Source organism: Accipiter gentilis, chromosome Z, assembly GCF_929443795.1.
Source record: "Accipiter gentilis chromosome Z, bAccGen1.1, whole genome shotgun sequence".
Taxonomy (NCBI): domain Eukaryota; kingdom Metazoa; phylum Chordata; class Aves; order Accipitriformes; family Accipitridae; genus Astur; species Astur gentilis.
The window spans coordinates 20,375,246-20,401,578 of NC_064919.1; the positions used below are offsets into that span (position 1 = coordinate 20,375,246).

A 26,333-nucleotide genomic window follows, 5' to 3' on the forward strand; every position below is an offset into this window, starting at 1 on the left:
GCTACCATGAAAGATCTTAGGGACTTTCCTAAAGTTGTTGAAATGTTTGGTGACAAGTCTGAGGAATCTGACAAAGGCTCTGAGGTTTTCTCCTGGTATTTGATTGCTATGGGGATTGGGGTAAGCTGCTGCCAGATGTCAGAAGCAATGAATACCATCATATTCTACCTATATAAAATTCTTGGAAAACACAAGTTTCACATGGTTTTACTGCTTAAATCAGTGGCGGCTTCTTTATCCATCTTGAACTGATTTCCCTCATTGCTGTTGACTATGAAAAATAACTGACAGCTTTATTCTGCTTTTTTTTGCAAAAATCTGTATATGTCCTGGTGCTTGTGATAAAACTTGTATTTCCAAGCTACTCTACAGATTAGCACAGTAAATTGAAATTGTTTCTATCAGCATTAACAGTATATATTCACTAGAATTAAATATGTAAAACAATTTCCTTTTCTCAAAGAAGCTGACTGCATTACTTTTCCAGAAGATCATCTTGCTTTGAATTTTCCTTACAAGAGGTGCTGGAGTCACAACAGCAAGGACTTAGAGCTCTGCCATTGAGGAGTTCATTTTCTTCACTATCTCTGAAAGAAGCTAAAACAGAACTTAACCTTCTTTAGAACTGCAAACTCTGCCTCTGTTATTCAACATTACAACCACTTCTACTCATCCATATATTCAGAAAAGGAAGCAGTGCTGTTGTTGATAGAGGCTGTCTTCCCATCTTTGCCTGAAGCGGTATCTCACCACTACATCTTTGAATGCCTGCCAGAAGTGGTGCATTTTCCTTTTTCTTCTTCCTCTCTTCTGTGTTTGGACACAGACTGTACATTTTCCATTTCACTTGCAGTGGTATCATCATGAACATCACTTCTTATGTTTATGATACCCTGCCTTATTATAGTGGAATGTGTGATGTCATCATCTGACATAGTATCTTATGCCATATTCCACATAAATTGATGCAAGGCACCAACGATCCCTGAAGATAGCTGTGACCACAGTCCTTCTAAGAATTTTAAATTCTTTCTGAATGATGCAAGGCTAGACAAGGTTTTTTGGGGGAACTGTCCATCCAGATTCAGATGACATGGAAGCCGCTCTCCTCAGTGTGGTAGCACACTTGGATGGTTAAAGCATAGCATTTCTGTATACCTCTGCACAGCAGCTCCATGTGGTACAGAGGGATGTCTTACCATTTTCCCACTGAATCAACAGCTGTCATGCTGTAGTGTTGACAGTTAACAACTAATATATCGCATAAACAGAAGTATGAGATCTTTCTCCTGTGTGAGGAAGTCATTGACTTTTGGGAAGTTATCTTACAAGATAACTCAGTTTGGTTAAACATCTGGGCTGCTGCTGAGAGGCCCAGGACAAAGGTTCAAGATAATACATTTTGAATTAAGAATTCCTAAGGCTTACTTTAAGAAGCAATGGCTTTTCTGTTTCTAAGCTTCTTGATTCCCAGCATTGCAACTGGATGCCTTCCTGCCCCCTCAGTCTGAGATACACACTTCTACTGAGCATTTCTGCCTCCTTTTCAAAAAAGCTCAGGAATCCCTGGAGTGCCAGGACAGCTTCCCTTCCTGAATCCTTCCCCTTTTGTCTTCTGGACTGTTTCAGCCACATAAATGTGTGGGTTTCTCAGCCCCATGAGGTGCACTCGACAATTTTAAATGTAGTGTTAGCCTATGCAAATGATATCCTGTGTCTCCCTGTCAGGCCTCAGTTGGGTGCCTTAGTGTTTTCCTTTGATCAGGGGTAGTGTTTCACAGGGCACCTTAATCAGGCATCGATGCCTTTTGCAAAGGACCCTCACAAGGCTGTAACCATGAGTGGTCTGTTGTTTCTTCTGGAGGAAAAGGAGGGTGATAAATGAATGAGCAGTCACCTGAAGGAGATGTGAACGCTGTTTATTAATGACTAGAGGTTATTCCAGATACATTCCATAGTCACGTTCATAGTCCTCTGTCTTTCTGCAAGTGCTGTCAACTGATTTTGAGATTCAGATATTGTAAAGAAACTAAGAATGCGGCAGCATGTTCCAGCTGTTTGTGTCCTCCTGGAGGGAGGAGATGTGAGCACATCTGTCCCAGCAGCAGCAGTCATGCTTAGTCGTGATGTGAGTGGACAGTATCTCTTAAAAGGTATTGGTTACTGGTAACATACACAATTGGGAATATAGCAGAGCTGGATTTGGAAAGCACTATGGTTTGTGAATGAAGTGTGCATGTCTCAGGAATATTTCTAAACTGTATACCAGGTAGGCAGTTGCTTAATATTGCTATCTCATTTTATAATAAATCAAGGTTTATACAGACCAGAATGGTAGCACAGTCTTGGGGAAGGATGCTGAATATATTTGCTGAGTGTTAACATTCAAAACAAGCATTTGGCCTAAAAATAAATACCTTAATTTTTGTAATGAAACTGGTCCCCAAAACTTTGTAATCACGAAAATGCATATAAAAATAGAAATATATATTTCATTTTGAGGGAACGTCAAACATCACAAATACAGTTAAATAAGAGCCTTGCAAGTGCCTTCACAGATGCTGTTGATGTTTTTTGTCACCACCTGGACTTTATCTTTCATAATGTTGCTAACCTTGTTTTTGATGGAGGCGTATCAGATGCTTTGATCAATAGCTAGTCTCCGGTTCAGTGCAGAAACTGATACTATTTATTTGTTGAGGGTTGGCAGTTCTGCTTAGATACAGAAGATACCATTTCATTTGTCTTATTTAGTCAAAACAACATTTATGTCTAGCTTGAGTTTTAGTATAAAACAGCTGTAAATAATTAACTTCCCTGTACAGCCAATTTTAGAGTAGGTATTTGTAGTTACAGTGTTTTTACCCTATGAAACCAGTACTACGTGAAATCAGAAATCTGTTGCTTTAGACCTGAGAGTTTTGCCGTAAGAGATTAGGGGAGGAGAAAGCTGCTGTCTTATTCACTGAGGGATTTCAGCACACAGCCCTAGGTCGGACATCAGGATCCCTGAAGAGAGTTGGCCAACTTATGTGGGATTCACAACAACCAGTAGGTTAGGTAAGGGCTTGCCTGAGCATCAGCAGGAGAAGTTGACATGCATGAGGTCCTAGTTCCTCTCTGGAGAAAGACACCCTACTTTGAATGGAAGGGCAGTGCCTGTTTCACCCCAAAATTTGTATACTGAAGCTCTCAGCTCTGAAACAAGGCCTTTCAATGCATGGAGGTTGCTAGTACATGAATTCAGACTAAATATCAGTTGAGGGGTGGTTTATTTCTTTATATACTGAGGTTAGAAACAGCTTCAAGACGATAAAAAATTCTTATCTCAAGTCTCAGTCAAGGTTGAGCATCTCAAACCCAGTTCAGTTCTGATTTCATTTAGAAACCATTTGGTGAAAAGTCATAAGTAGCTCTGAGTTGGCGATCAGATAAGATGAGCATAAATCTCTCTCTTTGTCAAATACATTACTTTCTTTCAGATCTTTCTTGCACAAACATTATTAACTATGAGTGATTTGTGGTTTTTTTGGTCTGTGTGCATCTGTAGTTCTGCAAAGAATTTTTAAGTTGTATTTAAAGGAAGGAGGTGGCATCGATGTGTAATGCTTTTTGAAATGTAAATATTCATAGATACCATATTTCAAAGAATCTGGAAAAATAAATAGGCAATAGGTACCCCACAGGCGCTTTGTATGTGCGTGTATGTATGTGTTATCAATGAAGGCTCGATAGAAACCTGTGTCGCACAGAGTCATGCAGGGGATAGTGACATTTGCTATATCTTATCACTTAAAAATGCAACATTTCATGCTAAGTGTACTTGCAAGTTTCTTAAAAACTAGAGAAATAAGAAAAAGCATCCAGTTCACAATTCTAAGCTAAAGCATCAGTGTTTGTCAGCAATCAATCATCACTAAATACCAGTTTTGATTAGCAATGTTTTTTTTAATTTTTTTGACAACATTTTTCTCCAAACCTTTTATTAAGACAGATTTATTTATTGGTGTTAGATACTTGCATATTTTAGTGCAGTAGGGTTTTTTTTGTTTTTTTGTTATTTCCCTATTCATTAACTGTTAGGTGTTTGTATTTCACTGATTGCTGATTAGTATTGGAATAAATGCCAGAAACCCACTATGACAAATAGGAATTTCCATCTCTTCCTTGTAGTCAGTAAGGTCAAAACATCGTAACTACTGATGAGATGGCTATCCTTGTGGGTTTTGTCATGCCTGTGATTTTTGCAGTGGAGTTTTCTTCTTTACCCCGATTCACTTTGTTTGATAAACTGATATACTTACCTACAGATTTTCAGGTTTTTAACATGTGGAGTCTGCTGTGTTTAAACTCCGTGGGAATTTTGAAGAGAAATTAGGTTGTTTGTGCAGTAGCTGTTGAAGAAGTATCTTGAGTTGGTCATAGGCTTGAAGGTTAGTCTGCATTTACAGTACAAACTGTGGAGTAAAAACCACAGAAGATTGTGAAACCAAACTCTCAGGAAATGGGGAAACATGATGGCTTTAATATGATGTTGCCCAAACACATTCACTGTTTACTGTCGGGTAAGCTTCTGCTGGCTTTTTCCTGATATTAAAAATAAGTTTTGTTATGTAGGCATTGGAATGATCTGTTTTGGGAAGGAATTGCATTAGCTTTGAGTCAAATATATTTGTAGCCTGGCTTCATGATGTTACATTTCACCTCTGCTTTTCCATTCATCAACTAGACTTGCTACTGTTTTCTACCCGCAGTCAACAGTGCTGAGATCAAGTAAGCCTGTTTGGATATAAAAATCCAATTTGAATGGAACAGCTGCATAGCCAAGTGAACATATGAGCTTTCTGCTGAATAGATGATGTTTTACTGCTTTCAGTTAATGTGTTCTTTTGTACCGTTCTTCTAGGTTCACAGTTAAGACAAGCATGTCATGTCTGGTATTTGATAAAGAATGGAGATTTATTTTCTCAGTTTTGCTTCCAGAGATGAAAAACTTGATAACTACATTGCCTTAAAATATGGATCAAGATGTTGGGGAAAATCTTACCTGCTTAGACAGCATTGTTTAGAGCAATGGGAATGTGTTAAGTGGTGGCAATTCCTGCTTCATCTTTTTTTGTGGGGAATGTGAATGCATTTGTACATAAGTTAAGGATTAAATGCTTTAAGGCAACCAGGAAGTAGAAAAACATAGATTTAGTATTTGTTTTATTTTCTTAGACTTCTGAAAATGTGATAGGCAGGTGTCTCTACCCAACACTGATTAGACTAGAATATCCTAATTTGTTTTATTGCATCTCTGTTACGATAAACGAACTGCATTTTTTAAAAATGTCTGCTATCGCAGTTTGACATTGTACACAGAAAACAACTACTGTTATCTAATTTTAGGTAAACGATGCTTTCTCCACCATTTGAGTTGCTTTTAATTTTCAAAAGAAAAATTTCTTTTCAATTTTTGAATTCTAACAGAATACTGAGACTTTGTCTTTTCCTGGAAGCGACACAGAAAAGTGTAACACTTGGGGATATTTAGCAGGCTTAGTGAGCGTTATATGTGTGGTCTTTATCCATGGTACTCCTTTGTTATGATGGGGATTTTAATTTTGCATAGTAGTGATGTTTGTGACTTCAGACCTCATATCACTGCTACATATCAGGCAAGAGGCCATCAGGATTCCTGATAATTAGATCAGGGCTGGGGCTCATTTATCCCTTCCCACACTGACCTCCCCACTGCATTTTCACCCGGGTTGTACCTTGCTGTGGATGTAGGACCTGTTTTGGCGTGACTTCTCCTTCACAGAGGTGACTACACTGTGAAGAGTCCCTCTTCTCCCATTTGAATTCCTGAAATAAGGGAGACCTACTCTAGTCCAGTCCCCTCTTTCGTCCACTACCCCCCTGATTTATCCACTGTCTCTGCGCTTGAAACAATCTTGCGTGTCTTGTGAGAGGAAAGGCTGCCACTGACTTTGGGCCTGGGAAGGTGAGTTACAGGTGTCTCAAAACCTCTGCTCTGCTGGGAAAAAGAAGGTTGCATTATCCCACTTCTGGAAGGGCAATGGCAGGATAGGGAAGGGAAAAACATACAGGCAGAGGAGGGCTGAACTGAGTTGTTGCAGGCAGAAATTGGGGGCAAGAGCTGAGAGTGGCGAGTAGCACAGTTGTATCTGTACCTGGAAGTGATACTTGAAATTTTAGCATGGTTTTAAATTCATGGAGCCAAGCTGTTACTACTGTATCAACCATTATATTGCTATCTTAATGTAAGCATCCTCTAGATAGATTTAAGTCTTTTTTCAAGCATATGTGGGATTTGGGTTGGAAAAAGTGATAGACATTTTGTGCTGCTTCCTGGTGTGTTGACAGTAGATTTCAGGTGACGGCCACTATGTCAGAAGTGTTTAGTTCTCCAGATTTTCCATTCCAGCACATACAGATGAAACACAATTTCAACCTTTTTGTGTAAGTTGCAATATGAAATGTTAACGCGGGGCTGCAAGTGAAGCCGTTCGACTTTTTTACTTGCCCTTTGCCGCTGGTTCTGCTCTTTTCCCCAGACTGGAGCAAAACGCAATCCTGAAGACCTGCTTTTTTTTCTCAGGGTGCTGTTGCCACCTGGTGGCATTGGCCAAAACCAGCAACAAATGCTCAGTGACCTACATCAGTCGCTAACAGACGTCACGAAGGAGATGGATATGGGATGCGCAGGGGGAGTGGGTGCGTCTCTTGAATCTTTACCTCTGTGCAACGCGCAGAAGTTTGTTACGTGGGATTTCTGATAAAAGTGCCCCATCCCTTGTGCACCAACAGTGGCAGAGTTGGTGGTAGTCTTTTTTTTTTTTTTTCTTGCTCCATTTGTTTTCTAAAGTGGCCAAAGATACTAACTGTTGTCCATACTGAGCCTCAGATTTTGGAAAGACACTGTGAAGTCCTCAGCCTTTAGGAAGAATTGCAGTAGCACAGTCCTGAGAGACCAGCTGCCTGAACGGTAAATCGTCTTAAGTATGTACCATAACTCAGCTTTCAGTAAACAAGATGTTGAGCAAAAAGACTAGGAATTCTTGCTCAGATCTTGTTACCTCTCTCTTTTCTTTCTTTCTTTTTTTTTTTTTTTTTGAAACCGAATACTTGAAATAGTTCATGAAAGCCTTGCAATAACCCTGTGAAGTGGTATTCAGTTTGGCCTGGCCCCAGCGTGCAAACTCTGTTATTGTTGTTGCTAAAGCATAGAGCTGAAGTATGAATTTCCTGTAAAGCAGATATAAAATACTTGAAATGTTAGACATGTTTCTACTAAATAAACTCATTTAAGCTCCAGCAAAAATTCTGAGTTTTTTTTTTAATTGGAACTCACAGCAATCAATAAAAATTCAACACTGAGTTTTTAATGCTAAAATGCTAAACAGAGTTTACACCTGGAATTTGCCTGCCTTGCTTGCGTAAGCCAGTGTAATATAGGGAAAAATGTGCAAGGTATGGATTTTCAGTTGTCATAACTAGATTAGAAATCATCCAAGCCCTTCTTTTGTAGGAGAAATACTTACTTTAAGCTGCAGTTCATTTATTAGATATTAAAAAAAAAAAAAAAAATCAAAGAGCTGTTTTAGGTTAAAATTCCCCTATCCAAAAAATAAATATTAAAGGTTAGCTATAACTGGAATCTTCCTTAAGTGAATACCACATGCCTGTGCCGGTATGGTAGTTGGAAAAGAAGAGGAGGAAGATGCTGCTGCTCTTCTCAGACAGTCACTCTCACTTGGACCAGCCTAAAGTGCTGATCTCCCAAGTGTGTTTTAGTTATGAAAATGCCACCACAGGCCAAGGGAAGCAAGTGCTGAAAATCTTCCCTCTAAGGCTGTCATAAATGACAAGTTCTTAAATTTGTTTGGGTATTGTGAACTGACTTTTCAGCACTTGTTCGGCATAGTCTTAGTTAATATTTTCCCCAAAGAAATCCAGTTCTTGCAAGTACTTTTCCAGATTCTAAATGTGCCTTCTCTCTAAGCTTTAGGCAAATAATAAACTGATGTAAAACCGATCTGGAACATGCAGAAATCAATATGGTTCTTCGAATGAACACCACATAATAAGGTACATCTGGCTTGTGAATGTAAACTATAGCTAAACTGAATTTTTAAAGAGCAAACTTTGCTTAGGTTTAATATCCATTTAAATCCCTCTTTTAATCTCTTCTAATTAAATTTGAACTAAAAGGAGATTATTCGCATAGCTTGGTACTTTTTTAGTTTTGTTTGATTTGAAATTTTATCTAGATAAGATTGCATTTTCATATGCAAGTGGTGTTTCAACTGTTTGCATGATTAATGGCTTTGGCGTCTAAAAGAAAAAGGGCATAGTTTGATTGTTACGCATTAGCAAAACACTTGGATCGTTGGCTTGGGACTGGAACACAGCCCTTGCAAACTGAGACACATGTGTTTTCCCATATGTACACTGCTTTTATATGAACAAAAACCTTCCTTTTCAAAGGTAATACTCAATTTTCTGTTCTATCAGCATCACTGCCATACCTTTGAAAAAAGAAAAAAATGTACCTTATTAGCCATACACTCCACTAACACTGTTTAAAACTAGTTCATGCACTTTGTTTTCAAGCTCTTTTTGGCTATGTGATACTAGATTTTCTGCTTTTAATTAAAATATCCCTTTTCAATTAAAATTGTTCCAGCACTGTGTTTTGATGCATAAGTATCTGGCAATACCTCTTTTCTTATGTCTTGCTGAGAGCAGATCTGGTGTAAGTATCTCTTCTCATGGCATGTGGTGATGCTGTCAGTCTCTTTGTAGCACATTGACTCCCCACTCGTCTGGGGAATCTGTGATGCTTTATGTGATTTGTGTTTCTGATGCAGGGGTTTTTAATGTTTGTTTTTGACGTTCTGCCCCTCAGATTTCTTATTAGACCTTTCTTTCAGTTGTGCAAAGGCTACGTTATCATATGATAACACAACCATTTTGTAAGAATTTTATCATAAACGGCCGCTGGGAAGCTTATTTTTCTGTGACAAAACTAGCTCAGATCTTCTGTACTCTTTACCAAACTGGAGGATTGCACCTTCCTACCTCTGCTCACGCAGGTCTCTTCATTACTGTCTCATTGTCTTCAATGGTGCCTTTTGCTTTGCATAGCTGTGTTGGCAGCATCAATCTGTGTGTGCTCCTTTTAAAGGAAAAATTAAAATAATGAGTGAAATTTTTGGTATCTGGAGAAACACGCTCTAAACCTGTATCTGTCAGTACCTGTTGCAGTCCTTGGTGCAAGCCCCTCAAAAGACAGCTAACCTTGACTGTTTTTAACTTCCATCATGTCTTCTATGAAATCCTGAACATTTAGCATCCGTCACTGATTATCACCTATTTGTGGATAGCAACCAAGTCATTGAATGTTATTTGGCATGTTTGCTCTTGAGAAATTGTTCTATACTTGCTTCTGCACTGAAACCTTATCTTCAGTAATTGGTAACTGCTGGATAAATAAGCTCCTCTCAGTGCATGGTAGCTACGTGGCTACAATAAAACCATTGTTACTATTAGTGGTTTTGTACAACATGATACCTATAATCAAGGCAACAGAATTACATCAGAGTTCACATCTCAGAAGTCATGGAGTTGCTCTGTGTGTGGATTTGCAGAGTTGTTTTGAAAGAAAAAATGTAAGCCAGTGAAACCCATTCTGAGCTGAGGGCTGTTTGGTACCCAGCAGTGTGCTGTTCTGTGACAAATGATGCTCATCCTGAGGCTGAAAGGTGGATATCAGTCTAAGGCAGCATTCCAGTCCTGTGCTGAGGCTGTGCTGTGGCTGAAAGGTCTGACAATTAGTGGCAGATGCAGATAAAGCTTATCGAGAGAGCCATGTTTTGAGGCTAAGTGAAGATGTTTCCTCACCTCATACCCACAGAGCTTTTGAGTGAGGCAATGGCAGCTTAAAAACAACTGTTGCTATTTGGAAACCAACAATCTCAGCACATTTGTAACAGGGACATGGGTTTGGAAGATGCACACTGCACAGTAATCTTGACAGTTTGCAAGGTGGCTACTGTTATATTGTCTTCTTGGGCTGTCAGCACTGGAAATACATTGACTTGATTGTGGGTATTGTGCAGAGGGACATTGTAAACAGTAGGGATGAGAATAATGGGACTTTCATAGCAAAGTTATCTTCAATATTAAGCAGGTACAACTTTGTGAAACCTGTTGTGCATATATTTTCCTACCCTCTCACTGTTTGTCTTCTGTCTGGGAGAGAAGAACTGAGGCAAGGAGCCTCTGTAAGGCAAGTTTTACTGCATCCATATGGAAACCAGGATCTGTCCCCTACGTGCCGCTTCTTCCAATCCCTACGTTAGTGGGCTCATTGTGAATCCATTTGTCACCTTGTACTGCTGCTTATTCTGCCAGTTTGTTATCAGAAAGTAGGTCTTTAGACATACTTTTGTACAGCCTACTCTATGGTAAAGCCCTAGGTTTTGCTTACTTTCACCAAAGGCCACACCAGTAGTGTGGTGTGGCTTCGTACCACACTAGATTTGCTATATATTGCTCTTGCCATTTGGAAATGAAAGAATGGACAGGCCTCAGTAAACCACTGGCAAGATAGAGAATGGATGCTGAACAGAAGGGTATAGAAACAGGCAAGGAGGACAGCACAGGGGAGAAGGGGGGTAATAGGATGAAGCTCTGGATGCCAAGCACAGTGCAGAAGGTGTTGAGGGGATCGCCTGGTCCCTTGGGGCTGGACGTTTTATAATTCATTAACCACATAGTAGAAACATACACCAGAGTATCATTCATGGGTCTGCCCAATAGGTGGAAGTATTGTGAGGACTTCAGCAAGTTCCACAAGCATTACCATCTGAATTAGTATGAATTCTGTTGTGTGAAGGGGAAGAAACAAGTTAAAAATAAGGAAGAGCATGCAGTGATGATCAGGCCAAAACCAGGAGTACCCATATTTTTCAGATCTGGCCACAGACCAACCTGCCAAAGTTTTAGTTTATTGTGTCTCTCTAGCTTTCAGTGGACTGAATTTTCCTAAGATGAAAACAGTACCTGGTATGTGGTTTATGCACATGAAGATAAATTGCTTAAAAATTCTGCACCATAGATAATTGAGATATTAGAGTTTTGCTGTTGTATGAAAACACTTTATGCTGTATGCTGAAAACAGTATTTTTGACATCAATCAAAAGCTAAGCACGGTCTAGATTATTTTGATACATCTGTGGTTTTTGGTAGAAGATAATAAAACAAATAGAAATTAGGAGAAAAGCCTGGCTACAGCAACAACAGATGGGCTATTATACCTAATCCTTTTAGTTACAGAACTTTATAAACAGTGCTATAAAAATCACACAGCTAATCAAAAGTCCTTTTTTTACTATAAAATAATATTAAACCCAAAATTAACAAAATTGCGTAAGAGTTGGAATTTGTTTTTACTGCACTCATGCTACATAGACAGTGCATATTGCACTATCTTTTGCAATAATAGAAGTAACAATTACAGATGGTGTTGCTCTACCTCTGGGTTAGGAAATAACTTCAAAAATAGCTTCTTGGTTTGCTAATTTGAATGTCTGTGTGTAACTGTTTAAGTGCATAACTGAAAGCTGAACAACTTGGATACAATGCAAGAAAACCAATATTTTACTTTTTTCTGTGACTCTGTTCCCTTCTCTCCCCACCTTTCCCTCCCTGTGCACCATCATGCCCATGTGATGTCCATGTGCACCTTTGCACACACGTGATGTCTGTGTGTGGCAGCAGAAGGCACAAACTGCAGGTTGGGGCCCCACAGTTTGGCCCTTGGGAGGATGCCTGGCAGGTGGACTTCTGCATCTTAGGACATGGGCAGTGCTGGAGGAGGCAGCACCTCCTTGCTTTCTGCTGCAAGATCTTAGTGCTCTGTAGGTATGCCAAAGAGCACATCCACTAGTCTAAACTAATAGGGAAAGGCTGGAAAACAAAAATGTCACCTGTTTTATAAACCCGTTCATCTTGAAACTCAGTGCAGTTATGATCTGCCTGCCTGGAAAAAGGCTGTAGTGGTACTGGAAGAGATGCAGAAAAGGGCCAATGCAGCAAGTCAAGGGCACACTTCTATGTTGTCTTTGACTGCTTACTGAATCAGTAACTCCTATAAAAAGATCTTTCTGGTAAAACCTGCAAGTTAACAAGGCACCACTTGGAGAAGAAGTAGCTACAGTTAATTTCCTAATGTTATCTCAGTGTGGCTTCCAGGCTTTTGAATTTAACAGTTCATTCTCTTTTTTCCATGAACTATTATCTTGTACCTTTATTCTGAGATACTGTATAAACATCTTGTTGTCCTTCTACTCTATAAATATCTTGTTGCCCTTCTGATAGGGCAACATGTTTGGAGATTCCATAATGTGCGCAGACCAGACCTGCTGCACTTATTTCTGCTTGGGAGATCTTGGATTGAAGTATAACAATCTTACATCTTGTTCCCTTTCAGAACATTAGTTTGAGAAAAACTCAAATATTTGAGAATTGTTGAAATGCGTTTATGGTGATGGGTGTATCACATCATTTCTCATTACATTTTGCAAATGATAACATATGAAGAAATAATACATGTGAGTGCTTCAGGACAGTATCCAATGTTCTCCCTGTCTTGTGTGAAAACTTATATTATGTGCCTGTAATGCACACCCATTGAAGAATGTCAGAAGTTAAAAAATTCATCAGGCCAAACCTCTTGTATCAGAAATAGGTACAACTTGTTGGGCTTACAGAAGAGAGATTGCATAAGCTTTCCTTATATTACTGCGTGATTGCTAAATGGCAAAGTTTACATAATCCCTAGGTTTACATTTAAGTATGGTAACTTTGAGTTTACTCCATGAAACAGCTGGTTGAAAAGCTTTGTTTGTAGTAGTACTGTGGAAGCTAGTACTTTGTTTAACTATACAGTCTTACATGGGACAGTGTAGTGCAACACTTTTACTTTCCTATCGATCCACACAACATTCTGCAGCTTTGCTATTCATGGGAAAGAAAACCTCTACAGCATGGCTACTGGTGTAGTGTGAAGAAACCATACCTGCAGTTATGTGTATTATGATCTTTCAAGGTACTTGCACACCTCTTTATTTTGTCTCACAGTTGGGAGTAGGGTGGGAAACCCAGATTTCCTCAGCTGTCATCAGAGGAAACATTCTGTCATGTGGCTTCAGGTAACTCAGTGCAGTTACACTTACCAGCAAAAGACATGCAGTTGACTTAGAAACATAAAATGATTGGTGGCCATTGTCTGTAGCAAGGAGTTGAAGTTGGGCATGGACCTTATTTTTATTATTTAAAGGTTTGCAATCCATTGAATGGGACTTTCTGGAAGACCAGAAGTTATCACCAGACAACTTCCATTACGTTAACCACACATGGAGATTTTTTATTTTTTTTTTTAAAAGCCATGAATATGTAATGTCTGAAATGTTACATTACCACTTCCTTCTCTAGAACTGTTCTAGGGTTGTGCAGGGTTGGGTTTCGGGGGGGGGCGGGGAGGGGGGTGGGTGGGTGTTGTTTGTTTTTTTTTTTTCAGTAGGAGCTCTATTCTTGCTTCCATGGCAGCTGCCTCCTCTTGAAAGCTTCTTCCTGATACTTTTCATGTAGTAGTGCTGTTTCCTTTTTTTTTTTTTTTTTTTTTTTTTTGTGAACCAAAACATTACAGTCTTTTTTGACATTTCAGCACTGAGCTTCAGAATCTTCTTGGCAGTAATTTTAGCACCATTTTGGGCCTACTATGATTTTTATTATTTATTTTAAATATTTATAGAAGATGTAATAGGATTTGCCACCTGTGTATCTATTAAGAAAATGCTCCTGTAAACAGAGCTGTCTCAGTGTGCATTGAGACACAAAACATGAGCAAGGTTTTAAGCTGGGCTGGGGATATGCTGACACAGCTAACCAACCTTTCACAATGCCCTACATATTGCTGCAGTAAGCCAAGGCCTGGCTATAGCCTGTTCTTTCTGTGGTAACCCTGCCTTGGTGTTAGCAGAAATGAGGATACTTTGCAAATTATGAGCTAAAAACCAAACCAAACCAAAACCAACTAAGTTTTTGGTAAAGTAAAACCAGAAGCTTTTTGTTTGAGCAGAGAAGCGTATAAAGGACCATACTTCACTGTACCCTCTTGTCTTACCCATCGTTGTGTCTTTTAGACTTTTAGCCACTGAAAGTTAGTATGTAAACCCATTTTTTTTTGTGTGCCACAAAAAAGATCAATTTTCCTCTGTGAATTCTGGCCTTGCCTTTCCAAATGTATGGTTGGTTTTAAGCCCTTCATTTTAGGAAGTTACTCTTCTTTTCCCTAAGAGAATCTGCCCTATGAAATTTAGCTGTATCTACTGATTCTATTTTTAGAGGTTTTGTCATTATTTCCTGCAGGTGAGGTAGTGTCATCCCTTACCTGGGTTCCAGTGTTTTCCACAAACTCTCTTTAATTTTTACCTGCCTTATTCCATTACTTTTACTGGCCTTCTAAGTAAAATTATTGGAGTTCATTGGGTGCATACTCTGAAGAAGGTGATAATGTCCTCATGATTGAATGCCATTACAAGTTGCTGCTTAACCTAAGATCAGAAAATTATCTACCTAAACACTTTTCAGTCTGGCTGGGGTCTTTTCAGCCAGTACATGTGTTTTTAAGAAGCATGACAACCAAAACAAAACATAAAAAAACCATTTGTGGAGTCTGAATTGAGACACTGTATGCAGGAGGAACAGGGCTGAATGAGGAGATGTAATCTTGACTCTGTAGGGAAGAAACAAACCAAAATCATTGGGTTTTTGTTATCTGTCCAGAGAGGTCTGATGTTTCTGAGAGATTTGAGAAATCTTAATTTGCAGAACTTGCTGACATTTAACCACAAGGCTCTTTATCTCTGTGTCCATCTGTCATCTAAAATAACAAAAGGCATCCATCTATTGTGTAAATCTGTTCACACAGGGCTTTCGATACTGCCTAATATTCTGGCTGTTTTACCCATCTACCAACACTCCCTTTGATTAAAGGACCCCAAAGGCTATTGCAGTTCCATCTTGACTAACACTATGTTTCTTCCTGTTCCTCTTCTGTTCTGGGGCAGGGGGGGCACTGAGTGGTTTCAATCTACTAAACAATAATTAGCCCAAACCAGTAATTTTGTAAAACTTTTAATTTTTTTTTTTATTTTTTTTTTTTAATCTTGAAAATGTGGGTTCTTTAGCTGGTCCAGTGTTGTAAGTACTTTGTCTTCTGTGATTCCACTTAGGGCAATATTTGCTTTCATTCTTTATGCTTTGAAGGATGCAGCTGCTGTGTTTTCCACACCGCGGGAGACAATGAGGCCTGTAGAAGAGAGCTAGCTTATCGAGGAATGTCCCTGTCAAGGGACCCGTGGAGTTGGGCGTATTGAAAAACGAAAAATTGCCAGTGTCACCAAAAGCCTTTAACTAAAATGACACTTGTCTTTTAGGCATGGGAGAAGTACATGGCAAAGGACAGTCCTTTTCATGAATAAAATCACTCAAAATAGGACAAAAGTTGCTCACATTCTGAAGTGTTCTTTACCCCAGTCCCCAAAGGAACTTTGTCATGACTGAAGAATTCATACCACCCTTCCTGACTCTGTACCTTTTACTTATGAGACCATCCTACCTACTTACAGTCTTCCTATAAGCTTTAATGAATACAGATGAATGTTACAATCTGAAATGCTTATTTTTTTTTTTTTTTTCCTATGTGCCCCAATTTTGTGTGGGTGACAGCTTTGGCTCTTTCTAACTTCATCTTGAAAAACGCTTATTTCTACTTGACTCCAGTAACATGCTTGCTAACTGTTAATAGCTGTCAATAGTGTTTTTTCCAGGAAGACCCTGACAACCCTTCAGGTGCACACATTTAACCCTGTGAGGGGGAGGTAGGTGGGAGTTCGGTTGCATGTCGGAGCTGGCAGCCCCATCAGGACTTCTCCAGAGAGATCACAACTCTCCTTTTGTCTGAGCAGTCACGTTTCCACTGAGGTTTTGTCCTGTTTGCTGTGCTAAAAATATATTAAATGAGTAAGTAGGAAAAGATGGTTCCTTTTGACAATGATTTTACTGGAGGCTGTGCCAATTGGAAAATAGGCTTCCAACTAATTCCCCCTGATTTTGCTCCAAAGGCATGTATGATGCATGGCGAGTTGGGGGATGGCTGCAAAAGACCTCTGTTCTCTTGCTGTGCTGTACAACAGTGTCATGAAATAGTTAAAAATAACGATGTTTTCTAGAATGCAGCGGGGCCTGTAGGACAAAGAAATCAGTTTTTCCAAGAAGGAAAGGTGAATTACTCCTTTCAGTGTAGACAGCACCATGCACTGAGTGTCAGTGTAAGAAAAAATAATTAGTTTAAACTACCTGAAAGAAAGCTGTTGCTTCTCATCCTTTAAGCATGTATTTAGTCATCCTGTATTAGTCAGTCTAATTATGGGGACTACAGAACTAATTTCAGATAGTAACCAGTGTTGAAATGTACAATTTAGGCTTAAAAAATAATTGATTTAAATTAGTTTTTCCTGCAAGTTAAGAGAGCCCCAATCTGATTGTCAGTTACCACAGTCAGACACTGCTCCGTGCTCAGGGCTTTTTTGGTCTCCCATGCTTGCTTTCTCATACCATGTTGGCAAGCTGCAACAAGTGAAAACTCCACCCTTCCTACAGACTGGGGAGAATAAAATGCCTAAACGGCGACTGCTGGCGAGTAAAATGAGGGTTTCTGTGAAGGTGCTGGTTTTCCAGACAGTCGCTGGTGTGCAGCTGAGAAAGGGGCGGGATCCTTTTCAAGTAGCTTAGTTGTGATTTGCTGAATTCATAGACTTTTCCCCTTAAAATCCCAACCCTCTCTCTTTCTCTCTCTCTCTTTTTTTTTTTTTTTTTTTTTTTTTTTTTTGGAGAAGTTGTCTTGCGCCTGCTTCTCAGTGTGCACGTCAGCTGTAATCTGGTCCCCAGTGCCTTGAGCTGACACCATGAGTTCGGAGGCTGACGAACCCAAGGAAGGTACGGTTTTTAATTCTTTTGACAGGAGAGGGGAGGCAGAGGCTGCCTCTGCCAGTGACGGTTTTGTGAGCACAGGGGAAAGTTTCAGCTCACTTTGGCTCTTGGGTGTTCAGAGGGGAGGGGAAAATGCCTTGGCAAAACCACCCCAAGTCCTGCTGATGTCGCTGGATGTGAAATGCTGGAAATGTTGGCGCCCAGGGATATCTGTCTGTCTCCACAATGGTAATTTACTCACAGGTGGAATACTGATAAGTGGAAGAAGGGGTGTTTCAAAAGACTGGTAGCAGAATATCGAAAGAGGAAGATTTTTTTTTTTTTCTCTTATTTGGAAGCACTGTATTTTTCAGCAAAAGAGGAAGTTGCATGAGAGAGAAGTGAAAGGTCGTTATTTTGGGAATAAGCGTGATGCCGCTTACTTCCCTGTCCGAATGAGCGTGGTGGATGCACGCGTGTGCGTGTGTTAAAGCTTAGAGGAGTGTGCCAAAGCTACAGGGTTTCATTTACTGCTTCTAGAGTGGAACGTGTGGAGGAGCTGGAAGTGCTCCAACAAAAATACAATTATTCCCTAGTGTTGATTGGGAGGGGGTGCAAGCCAGAGTAGGACAGTAGGGAGCAAGTGGGGGAGGAGGAGGGCAATTTCCTGAAAGTGCCTATATACAAAAGAGCATTTATACAGAAGAAGGAACAGGGCAGTGGTGGGGTTATACGCTGGATTTCTTAGAAAAGAATTGATGTTTCGTGGTTCCAAATAGTCCACAGGGAGAGTCAGACTTACAGAGGTCCAGTATGGCTCAGAAAAATAATTTAAAAAACCCAGCAGATACGCAAGCAGTAAGGCAACCTAAGCATTTTGTATTTGTCGAAAACAAGAAATTTTAAGAATATTTCAGATAGTTTTCCCCTCACACTCTGTACAGCTTCCCCCGCTTGAAGAATAACATTACCAGGGACCTCTATCTGCTTACTTGCATAAAAGAGTATTTTGTTGATTTGCAGAAAAGTCAGCTTGGACTGATTCAAACTTAATGCTAATAATGCTGATAGAACCTGGTTGGTAACAAAGCACAATAGTCTGTGTTTTGATAAGAATTACAACAATGTCGGGGTTTTTTTATTTTTTTTTTTCTTCTCATCAAATGAGCAGATGAACTAAAAGGCAGCTTTTCTTTTTTTTTTTTTTTTTTTTTTTTCCCCAAGAAGATTCTGTAAGACAGTTTTATTGAAAAGCAGAACTGAACAAAAAATAATATTTCTCTATATAAACTGTTTGAAAAAGATAATATGTGAATAAGAGTATGGCAATGTAAGCATTCTTCCTCAGTTTTAGGGCAGGAGAGATCAGCATGCATGCCATAGCATGAAAGATCCTCTGGTTTCGTACAGGAAGTTCCAGATGATTTTACTAAGTTGGCCACAGTTGAAATGTAAATTTACTTGTTTAAAGAAACCTCTTACCTTCCTAGATGACTCAGATTCTTAAAGTCCTCTGAAAATATTTTTGCATCTCTGTGAATTTCTTTTGAAACAATTTGAGGTGCCAGGATCTCCATGCTGAAAAAAGCATTTGGAGCAGGTGGCTGAAACGGGAAAGAAAGGGTAGCTTTTTGCTTAGTTATTTTTAGCTGGGAAAATATTTGGGGTTTGCTGGCCTGTGATTTTAATAGGTTAGACTGGAAAATAAAACCAGTAGCCATTGTGGGAAGATGAGGTACAGATGTCACTGAGATTTTTCAGTCATTCTGTAAATGTATTCTTGGCAATATACTCCCATCTGTAAAGGAATAATTTAGAAGATGCATGAGAAAAGGGGAATGAGTGTGTATGCGAATGAAGACTGGGATTAACAGGTGAATATGTGGAACTGCAGCTTTTACACTATTTTACCTGGTCTGACTGAACATAGCATGAAAGATCACCAATCAAAATACTGAAAACCACAATCAAATATCTGTGGATTTGTAGTCGTCCAGTGTGTGTGGCATAAAAGAGGTAGTCTTTCAACTAACTGTCTCTATTTCATCAAGAAACTGCTTTTTGCATAAAGAAAATCAACGCTTCACAAATCCAAACTGAATTTAGGGCTCAGGCTTTTGACACTGAGCATATGTAATCTTTTAAGTGATTTACCAAAGTGGGGGTGGTTGATTTTTTTCTTTTAGTTGCACGACTGAATGTCACTCTAAAAGAGGAATTCTGATTTACCCCAAATTTAGGAGGTCCAGCCAGAGCATTAGTGGGTAAAAGTCTGTGACTGATTATGGAAGGGGTAGAGGGTAGACTTGGACAGTTATAAAATAGTTATTTTACCAGATTCTGTAAATTTCAAGGCCAAAGCTGGCAATGAAAGCATAGTGGTTGAACTGCTACATGCTAAAAAGTGAAAGGAGGAGAAAGCTAGAGGAAAATATTGTTTTAAAGTTGTTTGTAAGCAAAGGCAGAATTTTTCTATTTTTCTTAAAGCAGAGATGCTCAGGTAGCCAGGGAAGCATCACTGGCCTGGAGCTAGCGAAGTGATATATAAGGAGCTGTGAAATTCAGTTGCAACTTCCAGGTGTGACTCTTGTGTGTTGGAAGATCAGCCTGAATGAAGAGGAGGGTTGAGAGCATAGTAATAGCATCAAACATCATGTGTGTTCTGACAATGATCTGATGCTGAAGTGAGCAATACTTCACTTCCAGCTACTTTATACAACTGAATCGCTGTATTTGGAGAACATTGGGATTTCTATAAAAGTAGATTTAATGGGTTAATATGGATTATTTTTTTTAAATCTGCATAACAAGATCAAAGACCATAGCTTTTACTACTGTAAAAATGAACTATACCCGTTGTTACAGTGAAACCCCAAATCAAGGTCAATTTTGAATGGCAAACTCCTGAAGATTTTCTTTTTTTATAATTAATAGAATAAAGATAGAGTCTTTGACCTCAAGTCAAATCTTAATTTTTTTAGCAGGAACTGGGAGTAAAACGGCATTTCTAGAAGACATTCATTTCTTCACTGTATTTTGTACTAATTGCTGGATATGGGGTATGCAGCAGTGTATCTAGGCTTTTCAGCCTCTGCCTTTGATCTCTGCATGGTCTGTATTAGAATGGTAACGTGAAACAGTTTGTTTTTTCTCCCATCATGCTGCTTAGTAACATTAGAACAATCTTTGTATTCATCCGTATACCACAGTGCTGTGGTAAATATGTGTTTGTGTGTGTGTTTGTGTGTGTATGGGATCAATCTGTATTGCATTTACAGATTCCAACAACTGTCATGATATAAATAACCCTGGCACATTTTCTTGTAGTTACTTTTGCCCTGGATGAAACAAAGAGCATGGTAAAGTCAAGAAGATGACTATAGCATTTAACTCCATGGCATAATTTCAATCTGGTGTTGCATGGTGGCATGTCATGTACCAAGACCAAGGAAGGTACCAAGTGGTTTCAGGCTGTTATTTGACTTAATTCCTTTCTGAGACCTGAAGGAATGTTCTTAATGCTGTCATATTAAAAATATGTATCATGAACATACCTTTTTAAACACATGTCAATACTGGTTAAAATTATTGTGGTGTTAATGGATTCCTTACATAGTATTTCTTCAGTAGAAGGAAATAGTAATTTATATAAAGCTTCAGAAAACTACAGCTTCATTCTACAGGTTTTATGTTGTATATTTAGAAAACAACAGGAGAGAAATCTAATGTCTCAAAGGAAAAGTAAAATAATAACATATCAGAGTGAATGTAGTACATAGCCTATGAAACAGTGGATATTGGTTTACAAACTTGGAAGTAGTGAGAGCCTGCATTGCCCCGTTATCATACTTGAAGTACCACATTTCATGGGAGAGAGAGATCTCTGCATTCCTACAAGTGCTCAGAGTTTTTTTAGATACAATTAGCATTTTTTAATCTAAATGAGATTACTGAGAAATGAGCTCACCTGTTTTGTTCCTTCTAGAGCTCAGAACAGAGGCACACAGGTTATAAAATCACAGAGCACTCACTGTTTTGAGAAGTCAGTACTCCCTCCTGTAAGTAGTCATGGATTTGTTCTGACGTTTTGCAGTCACCTTTCATTGTGTGAAAGTTTTCCAGGGTAGAACTGTGTTCATTTAGATAAGAAAAAGTCTGCTCCTGTGCTCCTACAGGCCACTTATTCCTTCCAAAACATTGATGGGAGTCTGTAATGTAAGATTCTCCATCCCACTGTCTCCAAAATTAGCATCTGTTAGAACCCTTTATGCTTTTATAACAGTGAATGAGGAGATCCAAATTGCAAGTGGAGCATTATCCAGACGATCAGCACTCACCTCCACTTACTAGACCCACCTTCTGCTCTCACCCCAAAGACTAAAAAATGTGGCCTTCCTTTGTTTCACCTGCTCTTTGCCTACCCTCCCTTGTCAAAACAACAATCTCGATAAAACATTAAGGCCAGTGAAACAGGGGCCTTTTGTTGAGAGTAGTCTGAAAAGTTCAGTTCAGGAGCAGGAAGAATCTGGCCCCGGTGGATGTGTCGGAGATCTAGATTAGTCAATTTGAGTATTTTGTTTTATTCCACAGATAACTTGCCCACTGCTGATAAAAAGAATTAGAAGATTACTAAGGTCATACACATCATGTATGCAGCTCTATAAATCAGAGCAATGCTTAACAGTTTGACATTTTGTGTAATCCCTTCTATAGATTATTAGAATTCAAGTTTAATAGGAGAAGATAAAAGCAATATATATCACTTTAGTACAGGAAAGAAGGAAAAAAGGAAGTAAGCTTATGAGAAATTAGCAAGAATTATTACTAACCGGACACTGTAATACTATATCACATATGCATGGGGAAGGCATTGCAAGAGGTGCAAATACTGGGGGCAGAAGGAAAAGTAACATGCTAACACCTTAATGAAGAAGGAGCAATGGGAAATTTGGAGGAAACAAGACTACGGTACACCGGCAAGTCAGAACTGCTAGATTTTTTTAATGTAGTTTGGAGGATTGTGCATTTAATGAAACAAGATACGGGAAACTGATAAAGGGCCTTGAGGACAGGAATACAACTGCTGTGGTTTGTAGTACAGCTGCTGCAGCTCCATCTAGATGTGGGCACTTGAATCTCTCTGTAAGAGCATTGACTTAAGGCTATTAAACTGTAAGACTCTGGAAGCAGCTCTGCATCTCTCCCCTTAAAAATCAAAAGAATGGTTGGTTTTAATTTCCTGGCCAAGTTAGGGTAACCTTTACAATAATCTGTGAGTAAATTAGGTGCCCCCCCTCATTGCTTCATCTACAGGCTCAGAATTTAATGGGTTGAACTAGTGTTTTTTGTTGTATACCACGATTGGAAGTCTCTATGGAGTAGTTGTGTTCTGCAGAACACTTTGTACCCCATGTATTTAGCAATCTTTTCGTTGTACAGTTGGAGCAGATGAGGAAGCTAGGTGGTAATTTGAGCAGAGGCCATGGGATAAGCACTAGCTGTAGCTGCTAGGTTACTTAAGAGAATCACTGAAACTCTTAACAGGTTAATCATTTAGCTGCAATTGTTGGGTTGAATGCTAGATTGCTTTGAGAAAATTCCATTAATATAATTATACTTATGCAATCAAATCTTTTAATCCATAACAAACTGCAAGACTCACGTGTTCAATTTCAAATAAGATACAGTCCCTTGAGCTATCTGGTTGATGGAGAGAATCATAGATTAGCTGAGGCTGTAGGGAGGTCATCAGGCACAATCTTGCACTCAAGGCAGAGCTAGCTTTAAAGTTGGATCCAGATCCAAAGTTGGATGAGGTTACTTAGGCTTTTTCCACTCAAGTTGTAGTGTCTTCAAGAGTGGTTTTCCCACAACATCTCTAGCAATATATTCCAATATTTTACCGCCTTTGCTATGAAAGTGGTCATTCCTACTGAGAATTCCCCTTGCTGCTGCTTGTGTCAGTTGCCCCTTGTTCTTTTGCTGTGTATCCTCAAAGAGAGTGTGGCTCTATCTTCTCTGTAACTATTCGGTAACAAGTTAGCTATATCAGTTAGGTCTGCTAGTAGTCTCCAGGTTGAGCAAACCTAGTGCTCTCAGCCTGTCCTCTGTATCATGCTGCAGCTCCCTAACCATCTTGGTGGCTGTCTGCTGGACTTGCTTCAGTTTGTCAGCTCCTGTTTTGGAGAGATACTGGGAGCCCAAACCTGGACACATTACTCCACATATGGGAAGATAATACTTTGTTTTCAAATTCTACCAGTCTTTTCCATTCTACAGAATTGATGTTGTACTGGAGACTTAGTTTCTCTGTCTTCCTTCCATTTACCTGTTGTTGACTCCATTTCCTAAGTTATAGTACTTAGGACCATCAGATTATTTTCTTTGGGAATTTGTAAACTCTGTGCTGTCATAAATGAGACAGAGGTTAGAGATCAGGGGGCAAAGGTCACTGAATCTCTGGAGAATCAAAAGAAGTATCTGGGCAAGGGAAGGGCCTTGCACCTACACTTGGGAAGGCTGTGTTCCATATTAGTATTATTTCCAAGTATAGAAACAGGCTAAATGAATGGCCTCTGAGAATAATGAGTATATTGTAATACATGTGCCAGGGATAACATTAGGAAAATGTAACAATCAAATACTAATTGTAATTTGTAATTTTTATTCAGTCATCCCTGTCATCAGTAATGATTTATCATTTGGTCAAATCTTCTGTTAAATATGACAGTTTTATAAGGGTTCTTAAATACTGCTTTTTGAGAAGCAAATTGCTTCCCCTCCCCCCTCTCTCCTCAGGCATGTAGAGTCTCTATAAACACATTTGGATAATATATAGTTTTAATTTGCTTTATTCTGCAGGTGTTTATTTCAACCTTCTGGACGGATTTTTTTTGTTACAATTAAATTACAGAATTTGATAAGAGGAGAACATTTCATAAAGAGGTGTGAAAGAGCTACTGATTTTTATGCTACTTTATGAAACAACTTCCGTTTTTCTTTTTCCGTACTTCACACTCAATAGAAGAAGTAGTGGGCTAAAAATAATTTCATCTATTTCATAATGTCTTTAAAGCTAAAATGTCCCTTTTTTTCATGTTTAAGGATTAATTTTTCATGTTTGCTTATTGGGTAGATAACTTCATAGATCCAGTAGTATCCCATAGTAGTAGTACTGTTAGTAACAGTTGCTGTACGTGACTTTGTAGAAATTTGAGTGCCTAGACTGACTGTTCCTGCATTAATCAATAGCACCAATATGAATGTTAGTCTTATACACATTGACATTAACGTTTTTTTTGTACTGTGGGAAATCTGGAAGTCACAGATTTTCATTTTTTCTCTGTCTGAATCAGTAGATTTGCTGAGTTACTTGTGTTTTTTAATGGTAGGTGTACACTTTTTCTTTTGTGTATGCACCTCCATCATGACTACTGAACAGGATACGGTGGGATTAGTGACTGCCAGCAGCTTGGTGCTTTTAACCATGTCACCAAAAGCACAAGCCTTAAATCTGCTGTCAGTTGGGTAGAGTCTTGTTTTGGGCGAGGAGAGACACTGGGAAACCTGACCTTGTGAGAGTTTCATTCTGTATTCATCCTTTTGGGATGTTTTCTGATACATTTTGGTTTTCTTCATAAGATTCCCTGCCTGGGTTGGGGTGTGAATTTCAGTTTCATTGGCTGATTCCCTGTCACAATCTGTTTTGTGGTTGAGTTATAGTGCTTGACTGGCTAGCAATGAGAAATGGAGAGCCTGTGCCTCTGCATGGCATGGTAGCTTCGGTCTGGGGAACTTGGGATCCAAAATCTTCACCACATATCTGTTTCAGCAGAAGCAATGTAGAGGACTGAATACGCACTGTATAAACTAATTTATTTTTCCCTACCTTTTGCTGAATTCAGTATTGATATTTATAACTATACAGATTAGCAATGAAAGATCAAAGAGTCTGTTTTGCATGGTAATAGGGGAAACCTACATTTCAGTTTGACTTACAATATACAAATGTTGGGGTGTCTGCAGAGAGTCTTGTTCCTGCTGGCAGTTTACAGTAATGAGAATAAATTGCAGTAAAGTGGGAGTTAGCATTTCATTTATTTCAGAGTGTTTATCTGTGAAAGGTTTGTAATTTGAAATCCAGGGACTTACTCTGAGATGTGTTTTACGTATCTATGAAGGTCAGTGTTTGCGGGTTTCTCTAAGGCATTGGTAGCTGACCTGTGATTTCAGTGGACCTTTAAGAATGTGATATCCTCAAGTTGTGATTCCAAAATGTTTACATTTCATTTCATGTAGGAATTAATAAACCACTGAATCAGTGCATGCACAGACAAGCTTCCACTTAATTACCTTCATCGAGGTGTGTAGGAAACTTTGACTTTGAAAAATGCAGAAATTCCATGGTTTCAAAACTTAAAAGCATTCATAAGATTTGTTTTTGCTTTTACCATGTCTGCTTCACCAAACTGTTCTACAAAGATAGGTTTTGTTTACAGGAGGAAGAAAATTTTGGTTTAATATTAACAAAAGCAAGTAAACGATACTGGTGAATATTTCGGTTACTGATTCCAAGGGCTATTTTTTCCTACTTGCAATAGAGAAAATGAATTAATGTTTCTGTTCACTTAAAAACATTTATGTTTAAAATATTCACTGAGAAATAGTGACTTGGACTTTACTTCAGAAACTAACAAAGAACTTGAAACAATGAATTGTGAATTTGAGCAGCTATGAACAGAAATGGTGGATACTTCAGGAAGAGGTAAGAATAAAGTTCAGCTCTGGTGTCTAAATCTGTGATAAAATGTCTTCACCAAGCTCACAGCCTTGTCCTCAATGCTGGAGATTAGAGATTTAGAAGTCTGTGACGCAAGACATCACTGTCCTGAATATATGTTTAAACTGACCCTTCTTTGCAACAAGCAGTTGGTATTCTAATCAATTGAAAGAGATGTAAATTATGGTGGATTTAGATGTTGATCAGTTTGTTGTGGCTTGTTATGTAATACCATGCAGTATGGGAGGAGAGGATAGCAGTATCACAGTGAGGGGAAGAGAAACCATTGATGTTTTTATTTCATGCAAAAATGTAATCTAATTTGAAATTTAGATTGATGGTGTTTATTTTGACCACTTCGGGCCTTTCCTTCTCCAGGTTGAAATTCGCATTCCTTCCTTCTTACTATTTGGGTAATAATCCTGAAAATCTCAAGCTACAACAACCTTTCCTGGAGGTGGATATCCCTTCATAGCTGATCAGTGCTGTTTGTCACCTACTTAAA

The 26,333-nt window shown here is 38.9% G+C and overlaps 1 protein-coding gene across 4 annotated transcripts in view; it reads left to right on the forward strand.

Moving 5' to 3' along the window:
- The window catches only part of TNFAIP8 (TNF alpha induced protein 8), a 63,060-nt gene that overhangs the window by 25,138 nt on the left and 11,589 nt on the right, over positions 1-26,333 (forward strand). The window contains exon 2 of one of the 4 annotated variants that reach the window (XM_049796286.1): positions 16,977-17,076. The exons of 1 other annotated variant lie outside the window; for it this stretch is intronic. In XM_049796286.1, coding sequence (XP_049652243.1) covers positions 17,046-17,076 — 31 coding nt within the window. In that variant the 5' untranslated portion in view covers positions 16,977-17,045. Of the gene's footprint in view, positions 1-16,798; positions 17,077-25,231; positions 25,814-26,333 lie in introns of those variants that run through there. 2 more of the 4 variants (XM_049796285.1, XM_049796287.1) reach the window with 2 other exon arrangements.